The sequence below is a fragment of the Conger conger genome, chromosome 2 (assembly GCF_963514075.1).
Source record: "Conger conger chromosome 2, fConCon1.1, whole genome shotgun sequence".
NCBI classification, from domain to species: domain Eukaryota; kingdom Metazoa; phylum Chordata; class Actinopteri; order Anguilliformes; family Congridae; genus Conger; species Conger conger.
Window position 1 is genome coordinate 45,323,056 of NC_083761.1, and position 27,740 is coordinate 45,350,795.

General features: G+C 40.5%; 2 protein-coding genes across 4 annotated transcripts in view; both read left to right on the top strand.

Moving 5' to 3' along the window:
• The window catches only part of LOC133112898 (signal transducer and activator of transcription 3-like), a 31,009-nt gene extending 23,251 nt beyond the window's left edge, over positions 1–7,758 (top strand). The window contains exons 19-24 of one of the 2 annotated variants that reach the window (XM_061222919.1): positions 1,300–1,439; positions 2,012–2,221; positions 2,745–2,787; positions 3,324–3,404; positions 5,080–5,141; positions 6,233–7,758. In XM_061222919.1, the coding sequence (XP_061078903.1) occupies positions 1,300–1,439; positions 2,012–2,221; positions 2,745–2,787; positions 3,324–3,404; positions 5,080–5,141; positions 6,233–6,288 (592 nt within the window). In that variant the 3' untranslated portion in view covers positions 6,289–7,758. The remainder of the gene's footprint in view (positions 1–1,299; positions 1,440–2,011; positions 2,222–2,744; positions 2,788–3,323; positions 3,405–5,079; positions 5,142–6,232) is intronic. The other variant, XM_061222920.1, reaches the window with a different exon arrangement.
• A 5,712-nt stretch (positions 7,759–13,470) lies between these two features.
• The window catches only part of stat5a (signal transducer and activator of transcription 5a), a 78,159-nt gene continuing 63,889 nt past the window's right edge, over positions 13,471–27,740 (top strand). Inside the window, exon 1 of one of the 2 annotated variants that reach the window (XM_061222915.1) lies at positions 13,471–13,589. The gene's annotated coding sequence lies outside the window, so the exon portion shown is untranslated. The remainder of the gene's footprint in view (positions 13,590–27,740) is intronic. The other variant, XM_061222917.1, reaches the window with a different exon arrangement.

Here is a 27,740-nt window from a genome sequence, read left to right on the forward strand (position 1 = left end):
TTTTTTTGTGCACCATTCCAAAATGACTAACTGCATTCGTGAAAGACTTTCTGTGTCCTCAAACTAGGGTTCGTAATGTAAAAACCTGAGAACTGAGAGGTTGTGTGCAATAATTTCAGGAAAAGCCACAGGCGTTTTAATGCATTTGGATTGTACGGCTCCACGTCTTCCAGACATGCTTGAAATATTTAGTGATTTATGCTCAGCTATCTTATTTATGCGTGTGTTTGCCTGAAGCATTTCAAATCTCTTCCACACCGACAGGCAGTTTTTTCTTTCTTTTAAAAAATAGTCTCCTATTATAGGCAACAGCATCTGCCACCCTCAGTGTCCCTGCAAAATGTCTTTAGATGACTTATCCCTTCTGGCAGTTTCCACACTACACAGACAAAACCGCACAGCTGCCCCAAAGTTGTATGTGTTTCTGCGCGGACTCAATAAGTAAAATAAATGGTTTACAATTATATTTATGTTAGCCAATTGACATTTCGGCTACATTTTGGCAGGTTTTATGCTTGCATGTTATTTCCTCTAGTATAACTAGCTTCAACCTACTTGCATAATGAACTGGGTACATGTTTGAGAAGTCAAAGCCAGTTGGGGCAATAAAGATTTACTCTACTCTGGAGGTCTCTGTGCAGGTAAATGTTATGGTGTCTTGACCAGTGGCAACAGGTGCACTGAAATTTGATGAGGCAAAAAAATTTCCTTTAAACTAATTGTTGATTTTCATTCATTTTCTTCGAATGACATGCCAACGATCTGACTAATCAATCTGAAATTTGAACACAGCTTCTTCACATTGTCTTAGGGAGACAATAAATACAATTTAGAAAAATCTGTTTTACTCACTAAGCAATGGTCGAGAGTATCAATACAAGATGAATTCCCAAAATAGCCAGTACCATCAGATATAACCAGCTCTCCCAAATGAGGTAGCACAGACATTTTACATTTAGTTTTATTTCCATCATTATATTTTGCGGACAAATAGACTTCTTTCTTCGCATACAACCTCGGAGAATAGACTGGAAAACATCTGCAGTGCTTAAATTGAAAACATCTTGAATCGCAGGTTTTGTTATGTAGGCTACTTAGTGATTAAAACACATTTTAACAGATACATTGAATATATGATTTCATCCCCCTAACACAATATGAAGAAGCCGTGTGTTACTTGCCAATGTGTGTTACTCGACAGGTTGAGATGTGTTTTGGAAAGAAGCAATGTTTTGTGGCCCGCCGCATTTCGGCTCACCAGACGGCGCTGGTATTGAGGTATCGACGTTTGTTTGGCAGGTTCATCACAGGCTTCATCAGTAAGGAGAGAGAAAGGGCCATCCTCAGCACCAAGCCCCCCGGAACCTTCCTTCTGCGCTTCAGCGAGAGCAGCAAGGAGGGCGGCATCACCTTCACCTGGGTGGAGAAGGACATCAATGGTGAGGCGTGGAGGAAAGCCCGTTTCTGCACATACTCCAAAAGAATAATGTCGTGTCTGTCTTTTCATGAATTGAACATCGTTGTTATTCAGATGAAGCCCTGCTTGGGGATAGTTCTACGGATTCTGGTATTTTCGAATCTAGAGTAGGTTTAGCCCAGCATCGGTTGAACATCCAGGTTCACAAAGTAAGAATCCTCCCCAGTCATTTTTTCCAGTCACCTGGCTAATTTAGCTAAGTTCTTCAGCCAGCAGGTAAAACTGAGCAGATGGGTGGGAGAAAAACATGGCAGGACTTTTAGTATCTAACCCCTGGACTTTTCACCTCTGTGCCACAGTGTAACAGCACAGGTACCGGTAACTTTTTCCCAACCACTCCTGCTTCTGTCTTTTACTGCTCGTCTCCCCTCATTTTCTGATTCTCCTTCCTCTCTTTCACTCCTTTCCAACATCCCTCCATCCTATCCCTCACTCCCACTTTCCTCTCCGTTCGCTCTTCTTCCTCTCTTTCTGTCACACTTATCCCCCTCTCTCTCTTCCCTCTGTCACTCTTTGTCTCCCTGCTCCCTCCAGGTAAGACACAGATCCAGTCAGTGGAGCCCTACACCAAACAGCAGCTTGGCAACATGTCGTTTGCCGAGATCATCATGGGTTACAAGATCATGGACGCCACCAACATCCTGGTCTCGCCGCTGGTCTACCTCTTCCCGGATATACCCAAGGAGGAGGCCTTTGGGAAGTACTGCCGTTGCGAAGCCATCGAGCCAGACATCAGTGATCTAGGTAGTCTTTGATTTTCCTTCCTACTAAAAGGAGCTACTCGTGAATGCCGTAGATTGTGTATGCCTTGTGTATGCCATAGATTATAATAGCACTTATATGTAGTTATTGTTGTTCTCAGGGTATTCTAGCTGCCAACGGTATGCTAGTTGGTAAGTTGATGTATTCTTCAAGGGTTCAAATTGATGTATTCCTCAAGGGTTCAGTATCTATGTGGTCATGCTAGGTCTCGGAACCGTGCTTTCCTCTAGGGTCCTTATCACACTTGTCCCTGGGTTCGATTTGCACTTCATTGTACGTCGCTCTGGATAAGAGTGTCTGCTAAATGCCTGTAATATAATGTAATGAGAGGCAGTTCAGTTTATCTGTAATGTACCAGCACGTGCAGTTACACCCTCATTGCTCTACAGTACATTAGCCTCATGTTCTTGTTTAAATCTTTGATTGTGAATTATTCATTTTCATGGTGCGTTCAAGGTGACAATTCGTCTCACTGTGTGTTTCTGTGTCTTATTGTGTGCACTAGGTAGTGCACCATACTTGAAGACAAGGTTCATCTGCGTTACACCGTAAGTATTTGTGTGCGTGGAGTGATGATTGGATCATGACTAAAGCAATTAAATTTTTTCCAGGGCTTTGCCTTAGCTATTTTATGAAGTGTAGTGAAAGAGATTGCTCGGTTCAAGCCTGGGAATTAGATACAGATTGCAGTATCTACAGTACTATTTTTTTCATAATTTCCACTTCATTGTTACAGTATGCTCCGGTTTCTTTCACGTGACTGGCTGCATCTTGCATAATTGCTCAGTCAGGTTGTATAAGAAGAACTCCTGTTTCTATTATGGATTGAGTGCTGGTTGAGCAAAATACAGTATACGTGAAGTTAAATCATACCTGTTCCTTTAGATGAAAGATTAAAATGGAAATCCAAAAGAAGCAACCCTGCTTTCCATGCCTCTAAACAAATTCCACCTAGTTTGAATTTCATCTCCCTTCATTAGTCTCTACTGATAAAAGCGATGGGTATTGATGGGGCCATTTCACAGGAAGTAGAAAGAGAAGACTGCTAAAGGAAGTATGTATGTGTGTGTGGAATCCTGTGCAGTGAGAAACAGACTTTTCTGCGGAGGTGTCCTCCCTTGTTGTTCCCAGACTTGCCGGAGCTGCTGGTGAATGGATATCCAAGGTAGGGCAGTGCAGGGCTTGGGCATGGAGAGTGGTGTGCTTGCCTGTCTGTGGACTGCTGGCGTGGTCTTCTGGGCACGGCCTGACCCACAGCAGGGCTGCCCAGTCCTGTTCCTGTAGATTTATCGTCCTATAGGTTTTCACTCCAGCCCTAACAAAGCAACAACAGCTAGGGCTCATTCCACTTGTATATTCTTCTCATTTTTTTCCTTGCTCCCTTTTGTGAGAGGCTAGAAGAAGAAGTGAAGACGGGGGAATTCAGATTGTGAATTAGGCGAATGGAATTTCCTTCCTCATTCAAATGTCAGCTTGAAGCAGCGTTGATTACAGATGTAGCAGATGCGTGGCAGATAGGGAGAGGTGGATCCACAAGTCGATTATTTATACATCACACTTTCTGAAAAAGTACTTCCACAAAAGATGGCTCAAAGGCAGGATTGGGAGTTCCTAACTTCTACTTCTAGCTCCTAGAAGGAACATATAACAGGTTGTAGCGTCCATAGAGATGGTGGAACTTTTTCCAGGTCAGGAGCCAGGAATAGAAAGAATTGGAGAAAAGGGCATGGGATTGGAATCAGCCCATGGAGATCCCGTTGAGTTGCTGAGTTGCTGAATTAGGTGTGTCAAATTGGGGTTGAAATGAAAACCTACAGGACAATAGATCTCCCTGGATCCTCATAGGTAGAAGTTATGTCGTTGTTCTGGTACACATTATTGTGGTTCCTTTGATGTTTCATTGGTTTAACACGCCATAATAATTTCAGAGACTGATTTGGTGCAGTAGTTGCCAAAATTGGGACAATCAAGGGATCCTTTGGATGCATTATATATTTAAAGTTTAGATTTTACACTTTATGTATTCATACATTTGTTTAATGTTAATATGATTAGAATTAAAATGGAAAAATAGTTTCTTTAATATTTAAAGTGAGCCCACACTAAAATTACAGAGAGTTGAAATGCTTAAAATGTCATCTTAATGCAGTCTGATTTCAGACTATCTGGTCCATTCAAGCTTGTTTTCATATCCTGTTCATAACAGTACGTACTGGTGATGGCAGAATCATCTGAATAGTGGCAACATGGTTCTGCATGTGGAAAGCAATATTTAAAAACATTTGCTATGTTACATCAAACAAGCGTTGATGGAATTGCATCACTCCCAAGCAGTCTCATTCTGCTTTCATGTAACTGATAACAGACATAGCAGTTGGGCTATGATAAACAATATACAGTACAGTGTAATAGCACAGATTTACAGGAAAGTCTCTGGGGACAATACAGGCAGATAAGCATGAGGTCCGGCAGCTTTATGAAAACCTGAAAACCCAAAACTGGTAGAGAAGACACTGGAGAGGGGAAACAGCTACATTCTCAAATGTCATGCTGAACCATGATTGCATTGAGTTTTGCATGTTTCAGTTATGCATGCACTATAATAATGTTCTTCTGCTGTAGCCTACTTTGTGCCATGGAAAAGATGAAAAGATGTGGCTTTAGCAGTCTTCTGGACTTTTCCCCACAGAGACCCCTGCTTATTGTCTCCAGCTTTAGCCATTAAGAACCATTCCTATGCTTTTCCACTAACTTGAGTCTTATTCTTAAAGGGGATCTTTGGACTATGATTTGGACCATGGCTGTCTGTATGTCTCAAGGCTGCTCTTTGTCTTTTTCAGCACCAACGTTGATTCTCTGTTGATGCACAGTGATGGGCCAGAGATCGACTTCAGCCAAATTGGTAAGACTGCTCTTCTCTATCCCTAATTAGAAAAGTTTAAACACAAGGGCAAGGTTTATGCATGGCATGTGTTTCGTTAAAAAGTGTATAGTAGTAGTAGTCTGCTCAATTAAGTATATTATTTGTTAAGTCTAAAATTATTGCTGTTGAATTTTTGGTTGTCTGATGTACACTCACTGATCACTTTACTAGGCAGACCTGTACACCAGCTTGTTAATGCAAATATTTAATCACCCAATCATGTGTCAGCAACTAAATGCATAAAAGCGTGCAGATGTGGTCAAGACGTTCGGCTGTTTTTCACACCAAATGTCAGAATGGGGAAGAAATGTGATTTAAGTGACTTTGACTGTGGAATGATTGTTGGTGTCATACTTGGGTAGTTTGAGTACTCTGAACACTCTCTTGAGTTTGCAGAGAATGGTGTGAAAAACAAGAAACATCCAGTGAGCAGCAGTTCTATGGGCAGAAACACATTAATGAGAGAGGTCAGAGGACAGACTGATCGGAACTGACAGTGAAGTCACAGTAATGACAGTAACGCAAATAACCACGCATTACAGTGGTATGCAGATGAGAATCTGTGAACACAAAACACATCAAACCTTCAAAAAATCAGGCTACAGCAGCAGCAACTTAATAAGTCTGATAAACACCTAATAAAGTTCTCACTGAGTGTATATCATTCTATTTAATTTCCATGAATGAATTTTACTCCTTGGATATTAAACATCTACTTCAGGACTGTCAACTCTTTAGTCATAAAAATGGGTTTACAAGGGGTGACCAGATAAAGCATGTGCTCTTGGCCAGTGCAGACTGTGACATGAGGTCCCGTGGTTAAGTGCGGTCCAGTCTTATGGCCGCGCTGCTCGGTTGGCGCGGCCAAAAGAGTGTGGGGTGACGGGGGGTGACAGCGTGTGGAAAACGTGTCAAAGGAAGGGCAGGCTTGCCTTTATGAGAAACAGTCAAACAGTGTCCATTTTGGTTCAAAGGCCCTGATCTTCACAGGAAGGGGCGCCTAGCAGATTGTCTTCCTTCCGCAACTGACTTCACATCCAACTCTCTATGTGTGCCATTTCTCTTCCCAGATTCCTTCACTTCGCAAATGGACTACACCTCAGATGTGGCTCAGTCACCCAAATGAGGAGTGTTGGGCCTGGGGGCGGGGGCCATTATCCCTCCGCCCTTCACATCGTACTTATCAGCCACCTTCACCTCCACAAGCAGGTGTCTGAGATGGTCCCTTTCATCCCACCACCCACCAGATCCCAAATGGAAACCTTGTTTTATCCTGTGGACAGTCAAACACCGCCACCATATCACGGGAGCTTACTTCCTTGACATATACTGACAGTCTGAAAACTGATCATTTTCTGTTGACAGTTGCAAATTTATCTGATCACAAGTATTAGCTGTATTTACTAGCTGTCCCTCAGAATCAAAGAACCAAGAAGCATAGTCTCATCAAAAAGTTGTTGGCCTTTGTTCCATTGAATGTTTTGTCTTTTTTGTTCTGTGGTATTTTGCTTTAATCTGTGTCTTTCTTTTCCCAACCACTTGATGCAATGGTGAAATGTTTGCCACTGAATAGGAGTACAGTCATGTATAGGTAAAGTACATGAGGGTTTTTTGCTTTTCATGGTCAACATGAAGACATGTGGAATGGTAAGCTTAGTCTTAGGATTGTAACAGTCAGGTAACTGATTTACATATTTTGCATATAGTATATGTATAGATAAATACCAGCTCAAAATTACTTAGTGGAAACATACATTTTTGCTGAATATAGGCTGATGTAATATGCACTTTTATAACAATTGTAAAATAGGATCAACATCTCACCTGCTTGCTCTTTCTCAAAACAAGCACTGTGACTTGTTTCTTTTAGGTAATTTGTCGCTCATTGGTGATTTACTGTAAAGTTTAAATCCATATGTGTCTTTTGATTAGGTTTCTGTTTCAAATTGTTCTAGAAGTAGAAGTCTAAGAAAAGCTGTTCCTTTTCATTCTGTACTGCAAGATATTAAAAGTGGTGCCTACAATGACAAATGGGATTGTATTGGTGACTGTGTTGCCAGCTCTGAAATCTCTGATCATTCAACTCAAATTTCCAATGGATCCTTGAGACTTCATCAATTAAATCTCTGTTGCAGCTTATATACTATACGGAATACTGGATCTGGAAAAACTTGTGCACAGATGCTTTTGCTAATTATCTAGGCAGATGAAACCTAGAGTATGAGGAGTAGGGGACAGTTTCACTCTGGCATCTCCCTGCATAATTTAAAACATGCTTACAACAGCACATGCACCTGATGATACCTCAAAGTAAGCTAATATAAAGAGGGGTACTAATATATGTGTGGTTATCAGGGGCTAGTCATTTTATGAAAACTTGCCATAACTTGCCATAGGAAAACTGAGTCTGACTTTCTGAGTTTCGTATTTCTTTATGCTTTTTGTGTCAATGGAATTTCATTTTTCTGTAAGTTATGCTCAAACTAATGGCTAGTAATTTTAATAAAAGATGACTCACACCTGACATGTATTGGCCTGCCCTGAACTGGTGGGTACACTGTTTAATGATTAAAAATAAATGGATGTGTTGAAATGACTTGGATGGGATTTATTAATGAAATGTGACAATCTATAGACTTGTAGTCAATTTTCTGGGTGAGAAAAAGTGTTTGGTGCATAAAGCTAATTGGCTAATTAGCTACATAACAAGCTTTGATGTTCCATAGAACAATAGCTAGTCCTTATATGGTATATTTATTTCATTAATATTTATGGTAATGCTCAATTCATATTCCATAACTTATTTCAATCTCCATAATCAAAAAGTATAGTTATATTCTATTCATGGATATTTAACTGAAACGGCTATTCCACCTCTTATTATGTAAGCTAATTTTATCCCTTGCTCAGATCATGTGTGTTCACCAAGTGTGGGAGTTTCGGTACATTTCATTCAATTATTTGCATTCAGAAAAATATTATATTTGTTCCAGGGTGGTCAGAAAAATAAAAGTCAGACTTTGGCACTCATGTCATAGTATAGGCCAGGGACTTTCCAGAGAACAGCTAAATTGTATGTATTGTATGGTCAACCTAGGACCTCCACTAGATTAGCATAGGAAAACTGAGTCTGACTTCAACAAATGAATGTGTTGAAATGGATGGGATTAATTAATGAAGTCTGACAAGCATGGCACCAAATGACAATCTATAGACTTGTAGTCACCCTTCTGAGTTTAAAGTACAGTAAGAGATTTTTATGGTCTCCTTCAGGTCCTCCACCAGATTAGCACAACTGAAACACAATGTCAACATGGCAAATAGCCTCAGGAGGCTTTGGTTTCGCTAGAAAGCCACTACGGATATGCTGCTTTGACAAGCAGGCAAAACATTTAAGAAGTGCTTTTTTATGTTTTGTTTTATCTGAAAGTCAACCTATTTCATTATTTTTAAGTTGCTAAAAGTAATTAAAAGCTGTAAAGTTTGTGCAAGGAAGGTTTGTATGTTTTCTGTAATATTGTGAAATCTGCTTTTAAGGGAAATGAAAAAGGAGTTCCCTTTTGGTGTATGCGTGCATCCATCGCCATGCTATTAGTAGCTTTTCTGACAAACTTTGCATGCTCACAAACAAATCAGCTGTGCCTGGTGAACATAAGCTGTCTTAATATCCTGCCTTGTGTCTGCCTTGGCCACAGACGTGTGGTCATGCTGCAAAGTTTTGGTGTGATATCCCTAGCCACTTTCGTTAATTTGGTGTCTAAATTCTGCAGAGAGAACAGGTAATCTTTGCAACAGCTTAAAAGCCAATCTATGCCTCTTTAAAGTACTCAAGAGAAATGAACTTACCATCTTGATGTAACCATTATTCTGAATTTAATAATACCAGTTATTTTGTGTGAACCCATGCTCTTCACATAAAGTCAATGGGAGATTTCCATGCTTGAAACGATTCACCTTTAAGACCTGCTTGTGTGTAGAAAGGTCAGTTGGGACAGAGGCAGCCTGAATCACCTTGGCAACCATGCGCACTCTGCCTCTCTACCATTTCTCCCTGTTGGAGTTGTTTTGTTCTTTCTGGCTGCCTCAAGCTCTCTGATTTGATTGGTCCATTAAATTCAGTTGTAGGCTTTCTATTCCTCTCCTATTGCCTCAGTTATTATGTCTTCTCAGAGACAGATAAATCCATTCATTTTTTTCATACGATGACAATAGTTCTCATTCCATGGAAATATACAGTGCAGTCCATAAGTATTTGGGCAGAGGTACAAATTATTTTGGTTCTTTGAAATGAGACTATGAATATGAGGTTAAAATGCAGACCATCGCCTGTAATGTGAGGGTATTAACATCCATATTTGTGATCTGTGTAGGAATTAACTCTACTGTATGTGTTCACATAGGCCCAAATCTTAGGGGACCAAAAGTAATTGGTGCATACAGTTGGCTTCTCAGCTGTTTCTGATTGGCTTTGGTCCGCATGAGGACCAGAGTTGTGCCAATGCCAGTCAAGGAAGCCATAATGATGCTGAGAAATAAGGGGAAAAAGACATAGGCCAAACAATAGGCTTACCAAAAAAAAAACCATACATGCCCAAACTATAACACCCCTACCATCATGTTTAACAGATTACTTTATTTCTTGGGCAGTTCCTTTTAGCCTCCACACTTTGCTCTTCTTTTAGCCTCCACACTTGAAACGCTGTTGACATCACTCTAATACAAGTCATCTTTGACCTTTTCCCAAAACTCTGCATGGTCTTTTAGGTACTACTTAACAAACTGTAACCGGGTCCTCTTGTTTTTGCGGCTAAATAGTGGTTGCAGTCTTGTAGCTGGATCCTCTGTAGATCTGCTTGTGAAGTCTTATGTGGGGAGTAGTACACATCCATGCCTGCCTACTGAAGAGTGTCTCTGATCTGTCCAACAGGTGATTGGGATTTTTTTTTTTCATTATGGTGAGAATTCTTCGGTCATTAACTGTAAAGGTCTTCCTTGGCCTACCAGTCCCTTTGCCGTGACTGAGCTCACCAGAGCTTTCTTTCTTAATGATGTTCCAAACAGTTGACTTTGGCAAGTCTATTGTTTGTCCAATGTCACTGTCCTATGTTTCTTTCTTATTTCTCAGCCTCAAAATGGTTTCCTTGACTGTGATTGTTACGACTCTGTCCTCATGTTGAGAAATGCCAATAGCAGACTTCAAAGGCAATCAAAAGCCTAGATGAAGACTAGTTACTGAAAGCTTTCTTATACCTGCACTAAGGAATGATTTACTACACCTGGCTAATCAGAAACAACTGTCAAATTACTTTTGGTGGGAAGGGGGTATATGTATAAAAAGGGACATCATTCCTACACACATTATTGGCATTTGGTAGACACTCTTATCCAGAGCAATGTACAGTTGATTAGACTAAGCAGGAGACAATCCTCCCCTGGAGCAATGCTGGGTTAAAGGCCTTGCTCAAGGGCCCAACATGCAGATGTTATTGTGGCCACACCGGGGATCGAACCACTGGGGTCCCAGGCATATAACCATTATGCTACAGGCTGCCTTACGTGGATCGACGACTGTAATATGGGTTTAAATCCCTTCAAATTAACGGACACAGTCTGCACTTTATCTTCATATTCATTTTTTCATTTCACATGCAAGAACAAAATTGTACCACTGTTCAAATACTTACAGGCTACACTGTATGTAAGGGTGGGTCAACATGCACATGTTCAGAAGTTTTCTGCTATAATAATGCAGCTTTTTTGTTGAATTTTGTTGACTTTCACATGAATCCAAATTAGTTTTGTTGGGTCACAATGTGAGCAAAGCTGTGTAATTATCCTAAACTGCAACAGAACCCTTCTGTCTGTAGAATACAAGACAGGATCTTAGGCGGCGACATGGCTCAGGCAGTAAGAGCAGTCGTCTGGCAGTCAGAGGGTTGTCGGTTTCATCCCCCACCCGGGCTGTGTTGAAGTGTCCCTGAGCAAGACACCTAACCCCCAAATGCTCCTGATGAGCTGGTCGGCACCTTGCATGGCAGCCAATCGCCGTCAGTGTGTCAGTGTGTGTATGAATGGGTGAATGAGAAGCATCAATTGTACAGCGCATGGATAAAAGGCGCTATATAAACGCCAACTATTGACCATTGATTTTCAAACACTGGTCTTGAATAATTTTGCTTTCACCTTCATCAGCAACCAGGTGAATAGTTTAATTTAATGCTTTGATTGATTAATTAAATGTGAGTAACATTGAAAATCAGCCTTCGAATACCAGGGTTAATCTAAGATCATTTGGCCATAAAGTCTAGGGGTGGCCTGTAGCATAGTGGTTAAGGTAAAAGACTGGGACACGGAAGGTTGCTGGTTCTAATCCCGGTGTAGCCACAATAAGATCCGCACAGCTGTTGGGCCCTTTAGCAAGGCCCTTAACCCTGCATTGCTCCAGGTGAGGATTGTCTCCTGCTTAATCTAAGTATGTATGTAACTGTATGTCGCTCTGGATAAGAATGTCTGCCAAAATGCCAATAATGTAATGTAATGTCTACCAGTATGACTTCTTGGCTGGGTATACTGCAGCTTAGCTCACTGCTTTCCAAATGTATGTCAGTTTGCCAGTTAACCACCTGGTGTCGCCATTTTAAATCTTGAAATAGCAGTTTCAATATGTTTGAGCAGATGTCTTTTTCTATTGTAGCTTTCACTTACATATTGTCTATTCATCACACCACTGAGGTTTTGAGTTATAAAGTGAGAAAATGCAGTATACACTTGGATGAAGTTAAAAGCATCACACACCACAGCTGATACATGACCTTAAAGAAACACCGGAGTGTATGGTACACTGATCAATATAAATAATACAAGACAAAAGCATGATATACCCATCTGTATTTGTATGGTGCAACTTTTTTCATCTTTTAAACATTCTAATTAAAAACCACTCAAATCAAACTGGTAAATGCACACAGAAGGGGCATGTTTTGAGCATTAACTGTGTTTACAGCATGGCAATACCATGATTCAGGGTAGGCTCATGGAAGGAGTAAAACACATTTCAGACATCTGAAGGAGAGATAGAAAGTCCAGCCGTTAGAAATAAATAAGTATGGAATTAGTCTTTCCATACTTTTCTCAGCCAGTTGGTTTCACTAACTAGTTCTACCTCCTACTGCAGAGGATTTTTTTTTTTTTACTTTCTTAATGTATATTTTCCACCTCTGATCCAAGTGAGAAAAAACATTGCTAACTTTCAGCAGCTTCCCCCTCATCTGCTCTGGTTACTCTATAACAAGACCAGAATAGAATTTGATAGGTACATTTATAGAATAGGGGAAACCACATGGATTGTCAAGGTCTTTTTGTAAGTGATGTTAGTTGGAGCAGCTAAGTAAAAATTGTTTGCTTCTTTGACTGATCAAATTTATAAATAATTGGTCTTTTGATCTCTTTTGATCATAAAGTAGGGTTCTGAGAGGCTATTTATTTCTAGTTTGGTTATAATATTGCTGGATAGCTGAGCAGACTTTTGAGGAGCAACATCTATTGTAGGCTATGTATTAGATGCCTGTGACATTTCAGTGGAAAATAAGCCATCATTGGACATCCCTGTTTTCCCTCCCACGAATAGCAGGTTGTTGAATTGCAGCGCGGTTAGAAAATAACGCCAGACAAACGGCGAAGTCAGGAAAATGCCTTAGTCAGTTACAGCCAGCTGCTTTTGATGAATGGCCTTTATTTTGTGTCCTCAGTTATCTCAGCCTCAGAGTGTGTTATATTGTCATTACAACAAAACATGCACCGAGTCGAATGATTTGATAATTAATATCCTGCTTTACATTTTAAAACCATAAAAGGAAGAATTAGGCTACGTACAGTAGAATAGACTCGCAGAGGGTTAGTGATGATAGCAAGTAGGCTATTATAATATGCTACTGATTTTAGTTAATAATAATAATAATAATAATAATAATAATAATAATAATAATAAATCAGTGTTGCTACGGTTGGCTATTGTCTGTTTAAGTGTCGCTAACACAACATGGCACAGATGGGCATTCCCTTTACTGAAGCCCATGTACAAATAGGCTCCATGTTCTCAAATGAACTAACTTAATAAAGAAATAGGCAGTTCTAGTAAGCTTTGAAATTAGAAAGAAAACAAAGGAACTTGATTCTCGTCGCTGCGACTGAACTTGCTATCTAAGCGGATAAAATGCTTTTAAACTGAAGCGCATCTGTCACACGTTAAGAGCCGGAAGTGGGCGGCTGGATGGAGCTAGCTAGATTGCGAGAGACCGAAAGAACGAGAGAGAAAACTGCGTATCTGACAGGGGACGTGTAGAGCAACTCTCTCTGCGTTGCATGCACGGTGTGGATATTTCCTGTACTTTCATGTTAAAAGAAAACTAAATTTTACGTTCGGACGAGGTAGGTAAAGTATAAATTGGTCACTTTGGACACACTGTGCTTTTGCTGTCCTGTTTATAGCGAATATTTTTTTGTAAACAAAGTATGTCTCGCGCTGCACGACACCGTTCAGCAGTTACTGTGCATAGTAGACGAGAGCACTTGTTTACATTTTGTTGGTTTAATGAAGTTTAAAGTCACTTTTAAGAATATTGTTGAATTTATGTTTTATAATATATTATTGCTATAGGTGGTATTTCCTGCATAAAGGGGGGTTTGGGTGAAACAGGCTGCGAACGTCACAAACAGTTGGCTAGTGAGTATTATTTTACCTGCTAGCTAGCTAGCTAGCGAAGAGCTAGCCAGCAAGCTCGCTAACGTTAGCGAGCGAAACGTTACCTTCTCTTTTTTTGCGCTGTCAAGTGACAACGGGGTCGGAAGATGTTTTTAATTATTTGAATTATAAGGTTATTTCGTTGAGTACATTGTTGCGTTCGCCAATATATGTTATTCCATTTAACAATTGTTTTCTCATAGGTAGCTAAATCATAACAAAACTACAAACTTTCATATGAAATTATTGGCGACACTGCTGGGAATATTCGCTAACGTTATTGCCTGGCTAGCCACATTATTATGCAGTTTACACGATGCAGTAAATAAATTGACCGTAAAGTCAGCTAAAGCTGGCAAAAGTCCAGATTCCTGAGTTTATTCACGTTGTGAGTTAGTATTTATTTATTTATTTATTTATTTTCATCGAAATTTCAGGCTTAGTAACTTTTTTCACAGTAACGTTAAGATAGCTAGGTAAGTTAGCTAGCAAGTGAGTCGCCAACATTAGAGAAAATCCAATTCTGCAGTCATTTCAACCTTCACAACTTCTAGTAACTGATGAGAGCGCCTTATTGCTGACACATGTTTACATCATTAGTCATGTACACGTGTGACGTTTGACAGGAGAGCAATAGGAGATTGTGCATTGAACCGCTACGTAATTATAAGCTATATACTTAGTGCAGTTGTCCGGGGACTGATCTAAGAAATTATGACTAGTTCTTTACACATTTCAGATTTTTTTTTGGCTATTTCAAACGGATAATGTCGCTCTTGGTACATTATATTGTGCTTTAAAATATAAAGAATACGTTTAATCAACAACGAAATTTGAGTTGCTTTGTTGTGTGGAATAGGGAACGCAGGAACTGTTATCTTTGCATATGCAAAAAGAAGCACTACACTGTATAGCTCTCACAGTATTTCAGTGTAACCTTCGGCTGTCTCAGGAGGTTTTGAATTACTGTTGAAATGCTCCTGCTGAATTGCTTATTCAGGGAGTTCAGCTGACATACGGTACATGTATTGTTCTGTAGCCACCAACGTTTACCCTGCAAGCATTAATTGCTTTATTTATTAGTGATACATTGCTATATATTGTAGATAGCTCATGTATATTTGCTACGGGAACAGGACTCTCGAGTGCAGGAAACAGTACAGCAATGCTCATAATTGAGATCCCATTGAGATACCAAGAGTTTGTTTTTAGCTTGTAGTTGTAAATTAGTTGTAAAATAAAATGTCATTTTCTCACATGTTCGTCATTGTATTTATCTAGCTGTTACTAGATCTGTTGATTGCTATTTGCAAAGGAAATTAAGTTTGCGCTTGTGCATTGTCTTCAGAGTTCAGCACAAATGTTTAACAAATTGTAGTTATTCCCCCTGATGTTACCTGATGAGCTTGTAATTGTCCAGATGATTTTGTCCTACACAGTCATTTCTGATAGTGCTGAACATGGAACATCCCATTGCTAGCTATGGATGATGTAGTTATTTCTCATCTAGGCCTAAGCTTAGTATCTTCATAGCAACTTCTCTTTGTTTTTGCAAAATCTGTCTTTAATGAGTAAGACTAAAACATATTTTGGAACCCTGCATATTTCATGAAGAGCTGTGATGGGGCTTGCAAAACCTCATGAGGCCAGACGGACGTGATGCGATTAAATATGCACTCAGACATGCCACTTTATTAGGTACACCTTTTTAGTATCAGGTACGTCCTGTCTTTCTGCTCAGAACAGCCTGGCTAATTTGTGGCATTGATACATGTCGACATGAAAGCATCACGCAGTTGCTGCAGATTTGTTGGCTGCAAGTCTCCCGTTCCATCACATGCAAAAGCTTCTCCATTGGATTGGGATCTGGTGACTGTGGAGTACAGTGAACTCAATGTCATGTTTGTGGAACCAGCCTGCTGGATATGGTTATTGGAAAAAGAGTAGACTGTGGCCATAAAGTAATGCACATGATCAGCAATGATACTCAGGTAGGCTGTGGCTTTTAAGCAGTGCTCAAGTCGTATTAAGGGGCATGATGTGTTCCAAGAAAACATTCACCGCAGCATTACACTAACGCTGTAGACACAATGCAGGATGGATCCATAGATTCATGTTGTGTCTGTCAAGTCCTGGCACTACCGTCTGTAGGTTGCAGCTGAAATCAAGATTAGTCAGACTGTTTTCCAGTCTTCAAATGTCCATTTTTTGGTGAACCTGTGCCCACTGTAGCCTCAGTTTCCTGCTGACACGAGTGGTACCCAGTGTAGTATTCTGCTGCTTTCGCCCATCGGCTTCAAGGTTTTATGTGTTCAGAGATGCTCTTCTACATGCCACAGTTGTAACGCGTGGTTATTTGAGTTACTGCTGCCTTTCTGTCAGCTCAAACTAGTCTGGCTGTCCTCCTCTGACCTATTAACAAAGCATTTTCCCCCGCAGAACTGCCGCTCATTGAATGGTTTTTTAAATTTTCTGTAAACTCTTGGGACTATTGTGCATGAAAATCCCAGGAGATCAGCCGTTTCTGAGATGTTCTCAAACCACTCTGTCTGGCACCAACAATCATTCCATGGTCTGGTCACAAACATCACATTTCTATCCCATTCTGATGTTTGGTCTGAACAACAACTGAACCTCTTCACTATGAGTTGCTGCCACATGATTGGCTGATTAGATATTTGCAATATTTTGAAATATCTAATCTAATCTAGTCTGAGGCAAAGCAATGTGCATTTCCCATGCATCGCCGTTTGGCCATACAATGCAAATGTATTTTGAACCTTTTTTTAAAAATAATACCATACATTCATGTAGCCTTTTTCTCAAAACTCGAAACGCTTTTTACAGTGATGAGCGGGAAACTCGTCTCAGCCACCACCAGTCTGTAACACCCGCCTGGGTGATGCACAGCAGTCATTTTGCGCCAGAACCAGGGAGGGAGAGAACCGGTGTATTTTGCAATTAATCTGGGGGATGATTTAGAGGCGGGTTGTGAAAGCCTGGTTGGGAATTTGGCAGGGACCCCAGGGAACCCCCTACTCTTGGTGATAAGCGTTGTGGGATCTTTAATGGCCTCAGCGAGTCAGGACCTCGGTTTAACGTCTCATCTCACAGATGGCGTCCCCTGCAGCACAGTGTCCCCATCACTGCACTGGGGGGGTTTTTTGACCAGAGGGAAAGTAACAAAACTGTCTTCCTAATGTCAAGGGTAAAGTTGAGTCTGCCTTCAATTTCATGAGTAATGACTGAGTAACTGACAGGTTGATCAATATACAGTTTGCCTCCCTGTTGACTGTACATTTTCCAAGGTAAATAGAAAATAACAGACTCCCAGATAAAACTGTCTCTGTTTTCTCACTAAATACAAAGAATGTCTCTCCAAGTGTGGCTTCTTTCTCTCCAAGCAGACTCACTGTGCTAAAACTGAATAATTACTGAATAATTTAAACCAAATATAGGGAAATATATTTACCTATCTGATTTTAAATATTAAAAGAATTTCCTCAGAATAGTTAAGTTTGAGTTTGTCACAAAGCATTCAGGATACATTTATTGGACACATAAAGCCTTTCTCACAACCAGCACTTTTTACAGTATAATTTTTTACAGTTCATAAAAGCGTCATATTGCATTCATTAGGCTATCATAATGAGTATCGTATCTAGATCTACCTTTGTAACCTTTGGTTACTGTTCGAGAATCCTGAACTTTTGGATCGAGGATCCAGAAGTGTGATTATAAACGATTTGCTCAGCCTCGGTAGAGATCTCTTTACTTCCTAAGCCAATTGCACTCCCTCTCCCGCGTATTGTGTCTGTTTTAGGTCAGCGTTATCTTCACCTGCCTCCTTATACTGCGTGAAATGCAGAGAGAGGTCGGTCCTCTTTGATGTGTATGTATCCAGCCACAGGCAGCCTACAGAGAAGGGGCCTCAGAGCGGAGTGCTCCATTGATGCAGAAGTTTATTTAAAGGCCCCTCCCCACCCACGGCAGGAATTAACAGAGGTCACAGATTACTTTGATCTTTGACGAAAGGTCCTTCCTGGAGGCTCGTCATGCCATTTTCATTTTGAAAATGGGGGGGGGGGGGGAGGGAACGACTGTAATAATTTAAAGGCCCCTGTGGAATTTCCTATGTTGACATGGTTCTCTGTTGGTTTGACTTGCTTTCTCACCAACTGATTGACTGCAACAGAAATAGAGTACGGTGGCCAAGAAGTGTTATATACAACTGTCTTACAGAAACAAATTATATAACACAGCAACAAATTTTAAAACTAATGAGCAACTGTGAAAACACAATGACTTTAATGGAGCCAGCCCCCCTTCTTTTTTTTCTTTTTTATCCCAGAGTGGCATCGTAGACATCCAATCAGCAAGGACGACGCTTGTTCCTACCTTTTCTGGTTTCTCCGTTGTGTTCAGTGAAATGTTGTTGTCATTGTTTCTGGTTTTGCCAATTTGATTTGTAAAATGTTCTGTTTCACAGCCGTCGGTTTTGTGAAATATTGTGTGTTCTGTTTTTCATTTGTTGTATGAATATGCTGTTGTGTTTTCCGACTTGTTAATGTGATCTGAGATTTGTTGCTGTGTTTTGTAATTTGCTGTGGCAGAGGGTCAGAGTTGCGCTCATCATGTGGTATTGTCCACTTGAGCCATTTCTCCCTCATCATCATTGGCATTAACAATGTATGTCTTTTGCTATTTTAACACTCACCACAGATGAGGGATGAAATACTGTAAGATACATATATTGCCTCACAGGCTAATAATATTAAAAAGCAATTAATTTTTTTAATTCACGGTCATCGCCCACGTAATCTTAAACAAAGACCTTGGAATATTTGCAGAATGCATGTTTTTCTGCATTCACACAACCATTGATGTTGTTCCTTAACTTGAATGTTTTGAACTATAATTGTATAATTGTTTCTTAACTTTGTGTGTACCTGCCCTCCGTAATGTTTGACCCAAGACCCATCATTTATTTATTTGCATCTACTCCACAATTTGAGATTTGCTATACAAGATGTGTTCCATACTGTATCAGCATAATTTGCATTGCTGTATCCCAAACATTATGGTGCCCTGAAATGGGGAGACTATGTATAAATACTGCTGTATTTTGTGAAACCAAAATGTAAAAAAATGCCCTTTATTAAAATCTGACTAGTTGTGATTATGTGATTATTTTTCCAAATCTCAAATTGTGGAGGATAAAGAAAAAAAAAAAATGTCCCAAACATTATGGAGGGCACTGTATATTGTCATTTCCTATAATAATGTGTTTGTAATCTGACACGTGACATTCCTCCTCTCTGCTGCACAAATGATGAATGGGCAGTTGGTGTCTGACTTCCTGCTGCAGGAAAGTTATTGCAATATCCATGCAAACCTTTTTATTGCTTTCTTCATTTTTCTGTACAATGTTAGTCAATAGTGAGAGAAGTACTGCAGAAAAAACTGATTGGGGAATAGAAACTGCTATGGATTGTAACCTGCCCTTCTACTGCTGTGCAGAAGGAAGAACTATAAACATGTGGCTATGAGACAGCTGGATTGCATGGACATGGTGCCAGCTGGAATGGTTTGGATATGTCTACATACTGTGTCAACAGTGGGACTGGGGGAAGAAGGGAATCGTGGGGATTACTCCTGTCGGTGTTGACACCTTGAAAGACCATGTCTGACTCTCAAGTGTTGGATTTCAGAGGTTGAGAGGCTGGGAAATCGAAAATCCCATTCAAGCCTTCTCACCTTGTATTTGCTATCCCCATGAGCGGTTGCTGTAATCGGACAATTCTGGAGGGTATACCACACATTCAGTTCAGGCCCGCAAGTACCGTCCTGGAACACAAACGGGGGTGTTGCTGGGAGACCGTTTATACAGTATGTGAACGGTTTTTTCATTGGATAGATTTCTGACTTTTGCAAGCAGGCTGGAACACGCAAACCCCGAGCCGTAATGTGTCTGTCCCTCTCAGAAACGAGCCTGTGCCTTTGAATCTTTTCTGCCCGTGGATTGCTTCATTCACTTTCTTTCGCAACTCCTTTTCTGGTTAAAAAGGGAACGGGTATCCGTCCTGCCCCGTGTGGCGGGTGCAGACTGCCAATGGAGTTGCCTGAAGGAGGCCCTGTTTCCCAGGATTAATGTTGCAATTCGCAAGAGCAGGAATCTCTGGGCGAGCTGCCAGCACTGGCAGATTGTTAGTCCCAGGATCTGGTTCTTTTTTCACTATTTCTGAATTCAGTTGTGAATCTAGGATCAGGGACCCGATGCAGTGCTAACAGGGCCCAGGATCGGTCTCTGAGCCCAAGACAGAAAGAGCCCCTTCGGGAGTGCTGGGTGGCTCATCTGGTTAAGGCACTCCGCTGCGGTGTAGGGATGCGGCCCGCACTCTGACATCGAGTCTGACTGTTCCAGTGCACAGGGGCGGCAGCTGCCGATTGCATTGCCAGGGCACGGGAGGTTTCAGTCGGATTGGGGTCCACGCTTCATTGCACCCCCTGCCATTCAATCGGGCACCTGTGGACCGGGCTGTGGTGGTCATGTGAAATGAAGCAGCTGGTGACACCGCGTGTATTGAACAAGAACCGTGGATTGAGGAGAACGCTCTCGGAAATGTGGAGTGGGGTTTGCACATGAACGCGGCTGCGGTTGCAGATTACTTTCATTCAAAATTAGGGTGGGGATTAGGTATAGTGCAGTAGGTGCGAAATGACAGTAAATAACTTTTTTAGCACAAATTTGCACAAGATGGCATTGAAGAGACGCATTGAAAGTATTAAATATGTCCGTTCTTTAGTTTTAGACAAGTAAGCTTTTTATCTATCATCCTATTTTCAACCGGTTGAGAATGTTCTCCTCATGGTGTGTCAAATCATCTCCCATCATGAAGTTGTGCAGTCGGTGGAGAGCTACTGTGTGGCCGAGCCCTGAAAACTGCGAGCACCTTGCTCCCGTGAGATTTCCACGGCTAGCGCGTCGGATTTCCAGAGCAAGTCAGACAACATTCTATCCGTCATGCAGTGCACTTGGTCAAAACTGTGCAGCCATAGCTCATCTCAAACAAGCCTATTGCTTTTGGCTTTTTTCTGACCATGTCACTGTCGGTTGCTAATTTGACTTGCAATTCGTGACATCTAAATTGTTTTAGATGTCACTAAAACAACCCAAAACGCGAATCTTTCATATTTACACTTTAAAACCCAGAAAGAACATTTAGAACTACTGTTTTCACATCAATGTCAGTACATCAATTGCTTTTGAGAGTAAATTTTTTAACTGAAAGGAAAAAACGGTGGGGAAACACTGCATTACAGTTGCTGTACTTAATACTTTATGAGTCTCATGCAAACTAGAGATGTGAACAACAAGCATCTCTGGGCATCAACTAGACTAGTTATAATCTATAAAGGGCAATTGCCAACTAATCTTTTTCTTTTTTTTATGTGCAAAGATTCTGGCGAAAACATTTGTGATGGTATTGAATCAGGGACCAGTCCTGTGCAGTTTTACAAATGATTACTTCCATGGTGAGATTGAGCTTGAGAAAAGACAGATGCTTCCTGACATCCATAGGTTATGAAAGTATTGTACAGTAGCCTAAACAGAGTCGGGTAGTCTAAGTAGTGGGGAAAAAATAAAATCCCTTTATCTCTTAATTGTCGCATCGCACATACACGTTTTTAGTCATCTAAACTCTATATAGCCTGCAATTTCTGTGTTATTGCTGGTAGTTACAGGGCATTAATTACAATCAGCAATTCAGCCTTTGCCCTCAATGCCCTGCATTTTGGGGCGTAATTGCCTTTTAAAAATAACTACCTGCACAGCCATTTGTGCATTGCCTTATAATCTTATGGACCTGGTGCCCTCTGGAGGAAAAAAACATTGCCAGTGTCTGCTCATGGAAGTCATCCCTAGAGCATTAATTCACTGCTTACCAAAGTGGTGCTGTTTGGCAGCATTTTCCCATAGTGTTACTACCACCCATACACCAGCCTTGTATACCTGCAAGAGTGCACTACAATCTGAGAATAATGTACACTAGGCTGTATTTTAATTTCTAATGATATATAATGATGATTAGCAAATTCATTGATATTTTGTTCAGTTCCAAAATGATTTCCATCAGCTATGTTATTAGTTTTGATTTTGATTTAACAGTAATTTTCTGTAAATGTGCAGCTGTTTAGCGAAGGACTACAGGTGCTGTTTCAAACAATGACTAATGGATTACCAGAAGTAATACATTCACCAAAAATAAGAATCCAGGAAGGTATAAGGGGCGCATATTTTGTAGTATAATTTTGTAACGTAACCACCTATGTCGTGGCCAGCCAACTTTGAACTTTTAATGGCAATTCACAGGTCCCTTCATTTATGTTTCAAGTCAACCACGTTGTGCATGCTTTGCCCTGCCACCTCTGTCTGCAATCTTGGCCCATGTCTGAGACAGCCCATGCTTAAACCATATAGAATAGAGTGCTAAGAACCTCCAGCTCTCTTACATTTTACTCTCCTCTATATACCTTTGAGCCAGTATCTGCTGCTGTTGCAGGCACTAAAGCAAATTAAATTTGCTAGACAATTATTACCAACTGTGAAATTATTGTATTCCGATATCATGGGTTGACACATAATTACAGCTCATCTGACAATTATTCGTTTCCATTTGTGCATTCAGAATGTAAAGTGAAAGGTGATAAACACCTTTTCTGAGGTAGCTTGCAAAAGTTGTTAAAGTACCAACTTGCTTTCTCGTTCAACACTCAAGCCATCTGTGCGGAGAATCAGAAGAATGCATTCATCCCACTGTTCAAATAGAAACAGAATAGTGCTGTAAATCTGTGCATTAATGGAGTTTGTATCACAGCAATGGGCTACTTCTTGTTCAGTAAGCTGTTTCAGGTGGGTCAATTCCCCCTTCTGGGACTTGAACCTGCCATCTGAGATGGCCCTTGCAGGATAAGGCAAGTTATGTCCTTTAACTAGCCTCCTGATGAAATATTATATATGGGTAGAAATATTTAATATTTAATAATAATGTACAATACATGTGAATGTCATCTCATTACTTGATGCAATATATAGTCCCCTCCAAACATATTGGAACAGCAAGGTCAATTCCTTTGTTTTTGCTATACACTGAATACAATTTAGTTTGAGGTGAAACTTCAGCTTTTATTTCCTGGTATTTTTATCTACATTTGTTAAACAACTTAGAACATATATTATATTGTATCATTTTTAGGTGAGAGAAAGTATTGGAACATTCCTTATTGCCCAGATTGATTGGTTAAACAATAAATAGTTGAATGTCTACTCTTGGTTTTAGCCTTGGGTTTTGCCTGTGAAGACTGCATTTGTGTTAGAAAAGATAAACAAACATGAAGACCAGAGAGCTGTCTTTGGGAGAAGGAGGCCATTTTGAAGCTTAGAAAAGAGAGTAAATCCATTGCACAAGCATTGAGGATAGCTTGTACAACTTGGAATGTCCTGAAAAAAAAAAGAGTTACAGACATCGAACAGGTCCATCAAGGAAAACAACAGCAGTTAATGGCAGAAACATTGTGAGAGCTGTGAAGAAAAACCCCAAAACATCAGTCAGTGACATAACAAACAATCTCTGCAGGGTGGGGGTGAAGGTATCAGCAATATATATTCCACAAAGTGCCAAATTTTCTGGAACAAAGTTTTATGGACCAATTAGACCAAGATTAACCTCTGCCAAAGTGTGGAGAACTAAGGGATCTGCTCATGATCCAAAACATATGAGCTCATCTGTGAAGCACGGTGGAGGAAGTGTCATGGCTTGGGTTTGCATGGCTGCTTCTGGAGTGGGCTCACTAATCTTTATGGATGAAGTAACTCATGATGGTAGTAGCAGAAGTCTACAAAAACATTATGTCTGCCAATTTACGGAGAAATGTGTCCAAACTAACTGGGAGGAACTTCATCATGCAGCAAGACAATGACTGAAAACACACTGCCAACACAACAAAGGACTTCATTAGGGAGAAAAAGTGGAAGGTTTTAGAATGGCCAAATCAATCACCAGACCGTATCCTAAAGTGCTAATTAAAGCCTCTTATGTTTTACTGCCAAATGGTAACACCATGTGAGAATAAAAGTAAACATAACTGTCTGACTGTAAACCATATTAAGTAATTATTGGCATAATATGGTTTACAGTCAGACAGTTGCATTAGGTAATCCAGAATTAAAACTTGCATTCTTAATTATGCTCCAAAGAAAAAGTTATATTTATTTAAAGTTTTGACCTGTAGATTTTCATTTGTCCTAAAGTTGCACAGTTCACACAGGTCCATGTAAATGCTGCACCTAGCGTGTGATGCACTAGTCCCACATAGAGAATTGAAAAGGGCTAGGGCCATAGTATAAGTAAGTAAGTCATGAAAGTAGGCCTAAACGTATTACATGTATGCAATATACAGCACAATATAGACCCCCATATAACATCAAGAATGATTCATCCAGGCAAACTTTAGTCCAAGTTAACATTGTTAACATTATATCATGTTTCTTCTTTGAGATTGTTTTGAGTGCAGTAGGCTAAACCTGCCAGTACTTCCCTTATTTGCCAAAGAGATTCATAATCTACATCACTGTGTGCAGTGTGGAATTTATTTACACTTTGACTGAAATTATGAAGTACAGAATTTGTGTATAGTATAATTCTGTAATGAGTCCATGTGCAATCCATTGTTACTGTGCATTAAATAGGCTAACCAGGGAAAGCTGTGGATGTGACTGTCATTCTCAGGATGTTGACTATACCCTACTGTAGCTGAGCATTGGTAAATATATCATCAACATACAAAAAACACATGCACGTAACTTTCGTGAAGTTCCCCAGAAACTGAATATTCCTTTTGCACACCCTGCTATATTGATAGCAGTCCTGCAAGATAATGATATTTCTGGGACAAATTACCATCAATTGCTCATGTTTGGAATGAGTGAATTTCTCAATGCATGATTTGTTATGTGAAGATATGAAACACATTTTTGTTGGGCCAGTGGGAATGTCGAAGCCCAGAAATAGAATTGGATTTATTGACTGCAGTATGTGTCTGCATAGCGGGAGTATTTAAGTGTTCTCAGCTAAGGCTAGCAGGCTATTATGGCCAATGCAAATAACAATATGACACAGCTTGAATAATTGAAATGTTACAAACACTAATACGTATTCACCGTGTTCATAGGTATCCTAGTGTTCATGTTTCCCCATGATTCACTTCCCAAATCCATGTCAGCATGTCTAGAATTTGCTTTAGCTGTGCAAATGAAAAAAATTAAAAGCTTCCAAAAACTGGTGGAAACAGCAATTATGATTTGCATGCCACAATGTTACTGTTTAATGGATGACTGCGCAAAGTTATGCTGAAGAAAGCATTCTAGTGGTTACCCCAGCCCTCAGTCTACAAAACTTTTCATTCCACCATATCCCATCACCACCACTCAAGTTTGATCCTAGTCTGCCTGCCTGCGACACCCTAAACACCCTAAAAAATGTTTGGGTACTGCACCTTTAAACTATTTTGTTGAGCCCTGTATATGCTGTAATTAGTAACGGATAAATATTAGGCTACTAATATATAGTTTGTTTAAAATGCAGATGAATTGGACATAACACAATTTTTCATTGCCTGCATTTTGAATAAAGCAATCCAAAGCTAGAGCCACCACTGGTCAGTTTGTGAGCAGGTCTGTATTTTTTCAGTAACTCATCAGAGTGCCTTCTGAAAGGCTTTCGTCTGCTGTGCTATGCTATATTTCTTTGACTAATAAGATTTGCCTTGACCTTCTCTGAGGGACTTTCCGTAAGGGAAGGGATGATCACATTAAACACAATTGAGCACAGAGTAGACACCGGGCCTGTATTTTGTGTTCACTGAAGAAATCCTGTCCTTTGAGGACATTACAGTCCAGAACGGAATTTGAATGACGAGGCAAAAGCTTGCAGCAGCTTAAGGAAGTTACTGACAGGATGCTGACAGTATGCTGCACTTCCCTGCCACTGTGCAGGCTCTTCACTTCTATAGGAAAAATAAAAAATCCACCTCTGTTTTTTGTGGCAGGCCAATCTTTTTACAAGAAGTTCCTCACCAATCTCAAATTGGAGATAAGGGGTCGTAACGGTAAGAGCAGGCCACTGGTCAAGCTGTGTAAACAGTCTATAGTGTTAACAACTCATACTTCCAGTCGTGATGTGTCGCAGTGTATCGGAAATATACTTGCTTTTTTTCGGGTTTCCTTTTAGACTGCCCACGTACCCTGTGAAGGACTTGGAGCTTGCTACCTGCACCTTTGGATTGTCACCTGTGCCTTTTTTCTTTGAGCCCGGCACTGTTGCCAGTGTCTGTATTGCTTTGGTACTTAACATGGTTAGAGCTTTTCTTACTGTGGCTCACTTCAAATAATTGTGAGCCTGATCTTGCCACTGAGTTTCCTGCCTTGTCATAGCTTGCATTCATCAGTGAGAATTAGTGTCTGTCTTCAGAAACGGTCGACTCCAATATCTCAAGTCTGCGTTTATTAGGCGCTGTCGCTAGTTATCTCCCCGGCTGGTTCGCCTAGCTCTTTGAGTCATTACCCCACTTCATAGCCTCTCATTGTCCTTGTCAATTTTCGCTCACAAGAAAATGCAGCTGTGACCATTTCCACTCGGTCTCTTAGGGCTGCATTCGCATCGCTGGAGTGGGCTATTAGGTCAGTCTGTGTGCTGAGGATCAGAAACCATAATACTTGTGTGTTTGGCTTACTCAGTTCAGCCCGTTTAGCTCCTATAAACAACTTGCCCTTTAACCGTAAGTGCAGGCACACTCTGTTCTGCCAGAGTTCGGATATGAGGGTAGTCCTGCTAAGTCTCTCTGCAGGGTGTCGCACCCTCATTACAGTACCTCCTCTGTGTCTCCCCTGTGTCGTGTACAAATTGCTGGAGAATAGATGGTAATAGCAGGGCCATGTGAGGAAGATGTCAGTCTTGTTAAGGACCAATTTCCTGCAACTTTGGACCTATTGGAAGAAAAAAGAGGGCAGGACAAAAAGACAACTAAACGGGGGGGAGGGTTAGGGTTAGGGTTAGGGTCCAGACTTGAGCCTCAGCCTATTGGAACTGGTGAGGGTGGGAGGGGCCATTCAGGGAAGCACACGGAAGGCCTGGGAAGCACGCTCTGCTGTGCATGCTGAGATGAGCTTCATATCCACTGAACTCAATGTGGAAATCAAGCTGCTTTGACAGCCAAATAAAACCTTATTGGTATTTTTTTTAAATGATCATACATGATCGTACATAGATAGCAATTTGTGAAAAATAGTAACTTAGCTCAGAATGCCAAATCGGTTCTGATCAAGCAGTCTCAATGAAGAGGATTTTTCTGGTACTTAATTTATGTTTTATCAAGGTGAATTGCTTGTGAAATAGGTCATTGTAGTAAGTGTGCTTCCTAGGCATTGGCTATTTGCTAGTTTAAGAGTTTAAGTAGGTTAAGAGCATAAGTAGTCATAGTTGTACAATAGCAAGCTTGCAATCTTGCTTCATACCTACCTAGCAACGTGGTCATATCGTATCGCAAACATTACAGGGCACAACATTAACGGCAGCCCTGCTGTATGCTTCCAAACATGTAACAGGTGCGCTCTAATTGTTGAAATCAACCTCAAGTTCAACAGCCATTGTTTGATACCTTCCGCAACTGAGCTGTACAGCATCAAAGTACAAAGTGTTGGCCTGAAAGAAGGTTTAAATCAAATTATCATGCAAAATATAATACAGTGTGCAGAACATAATTGTCTGTGCTATCTGTTG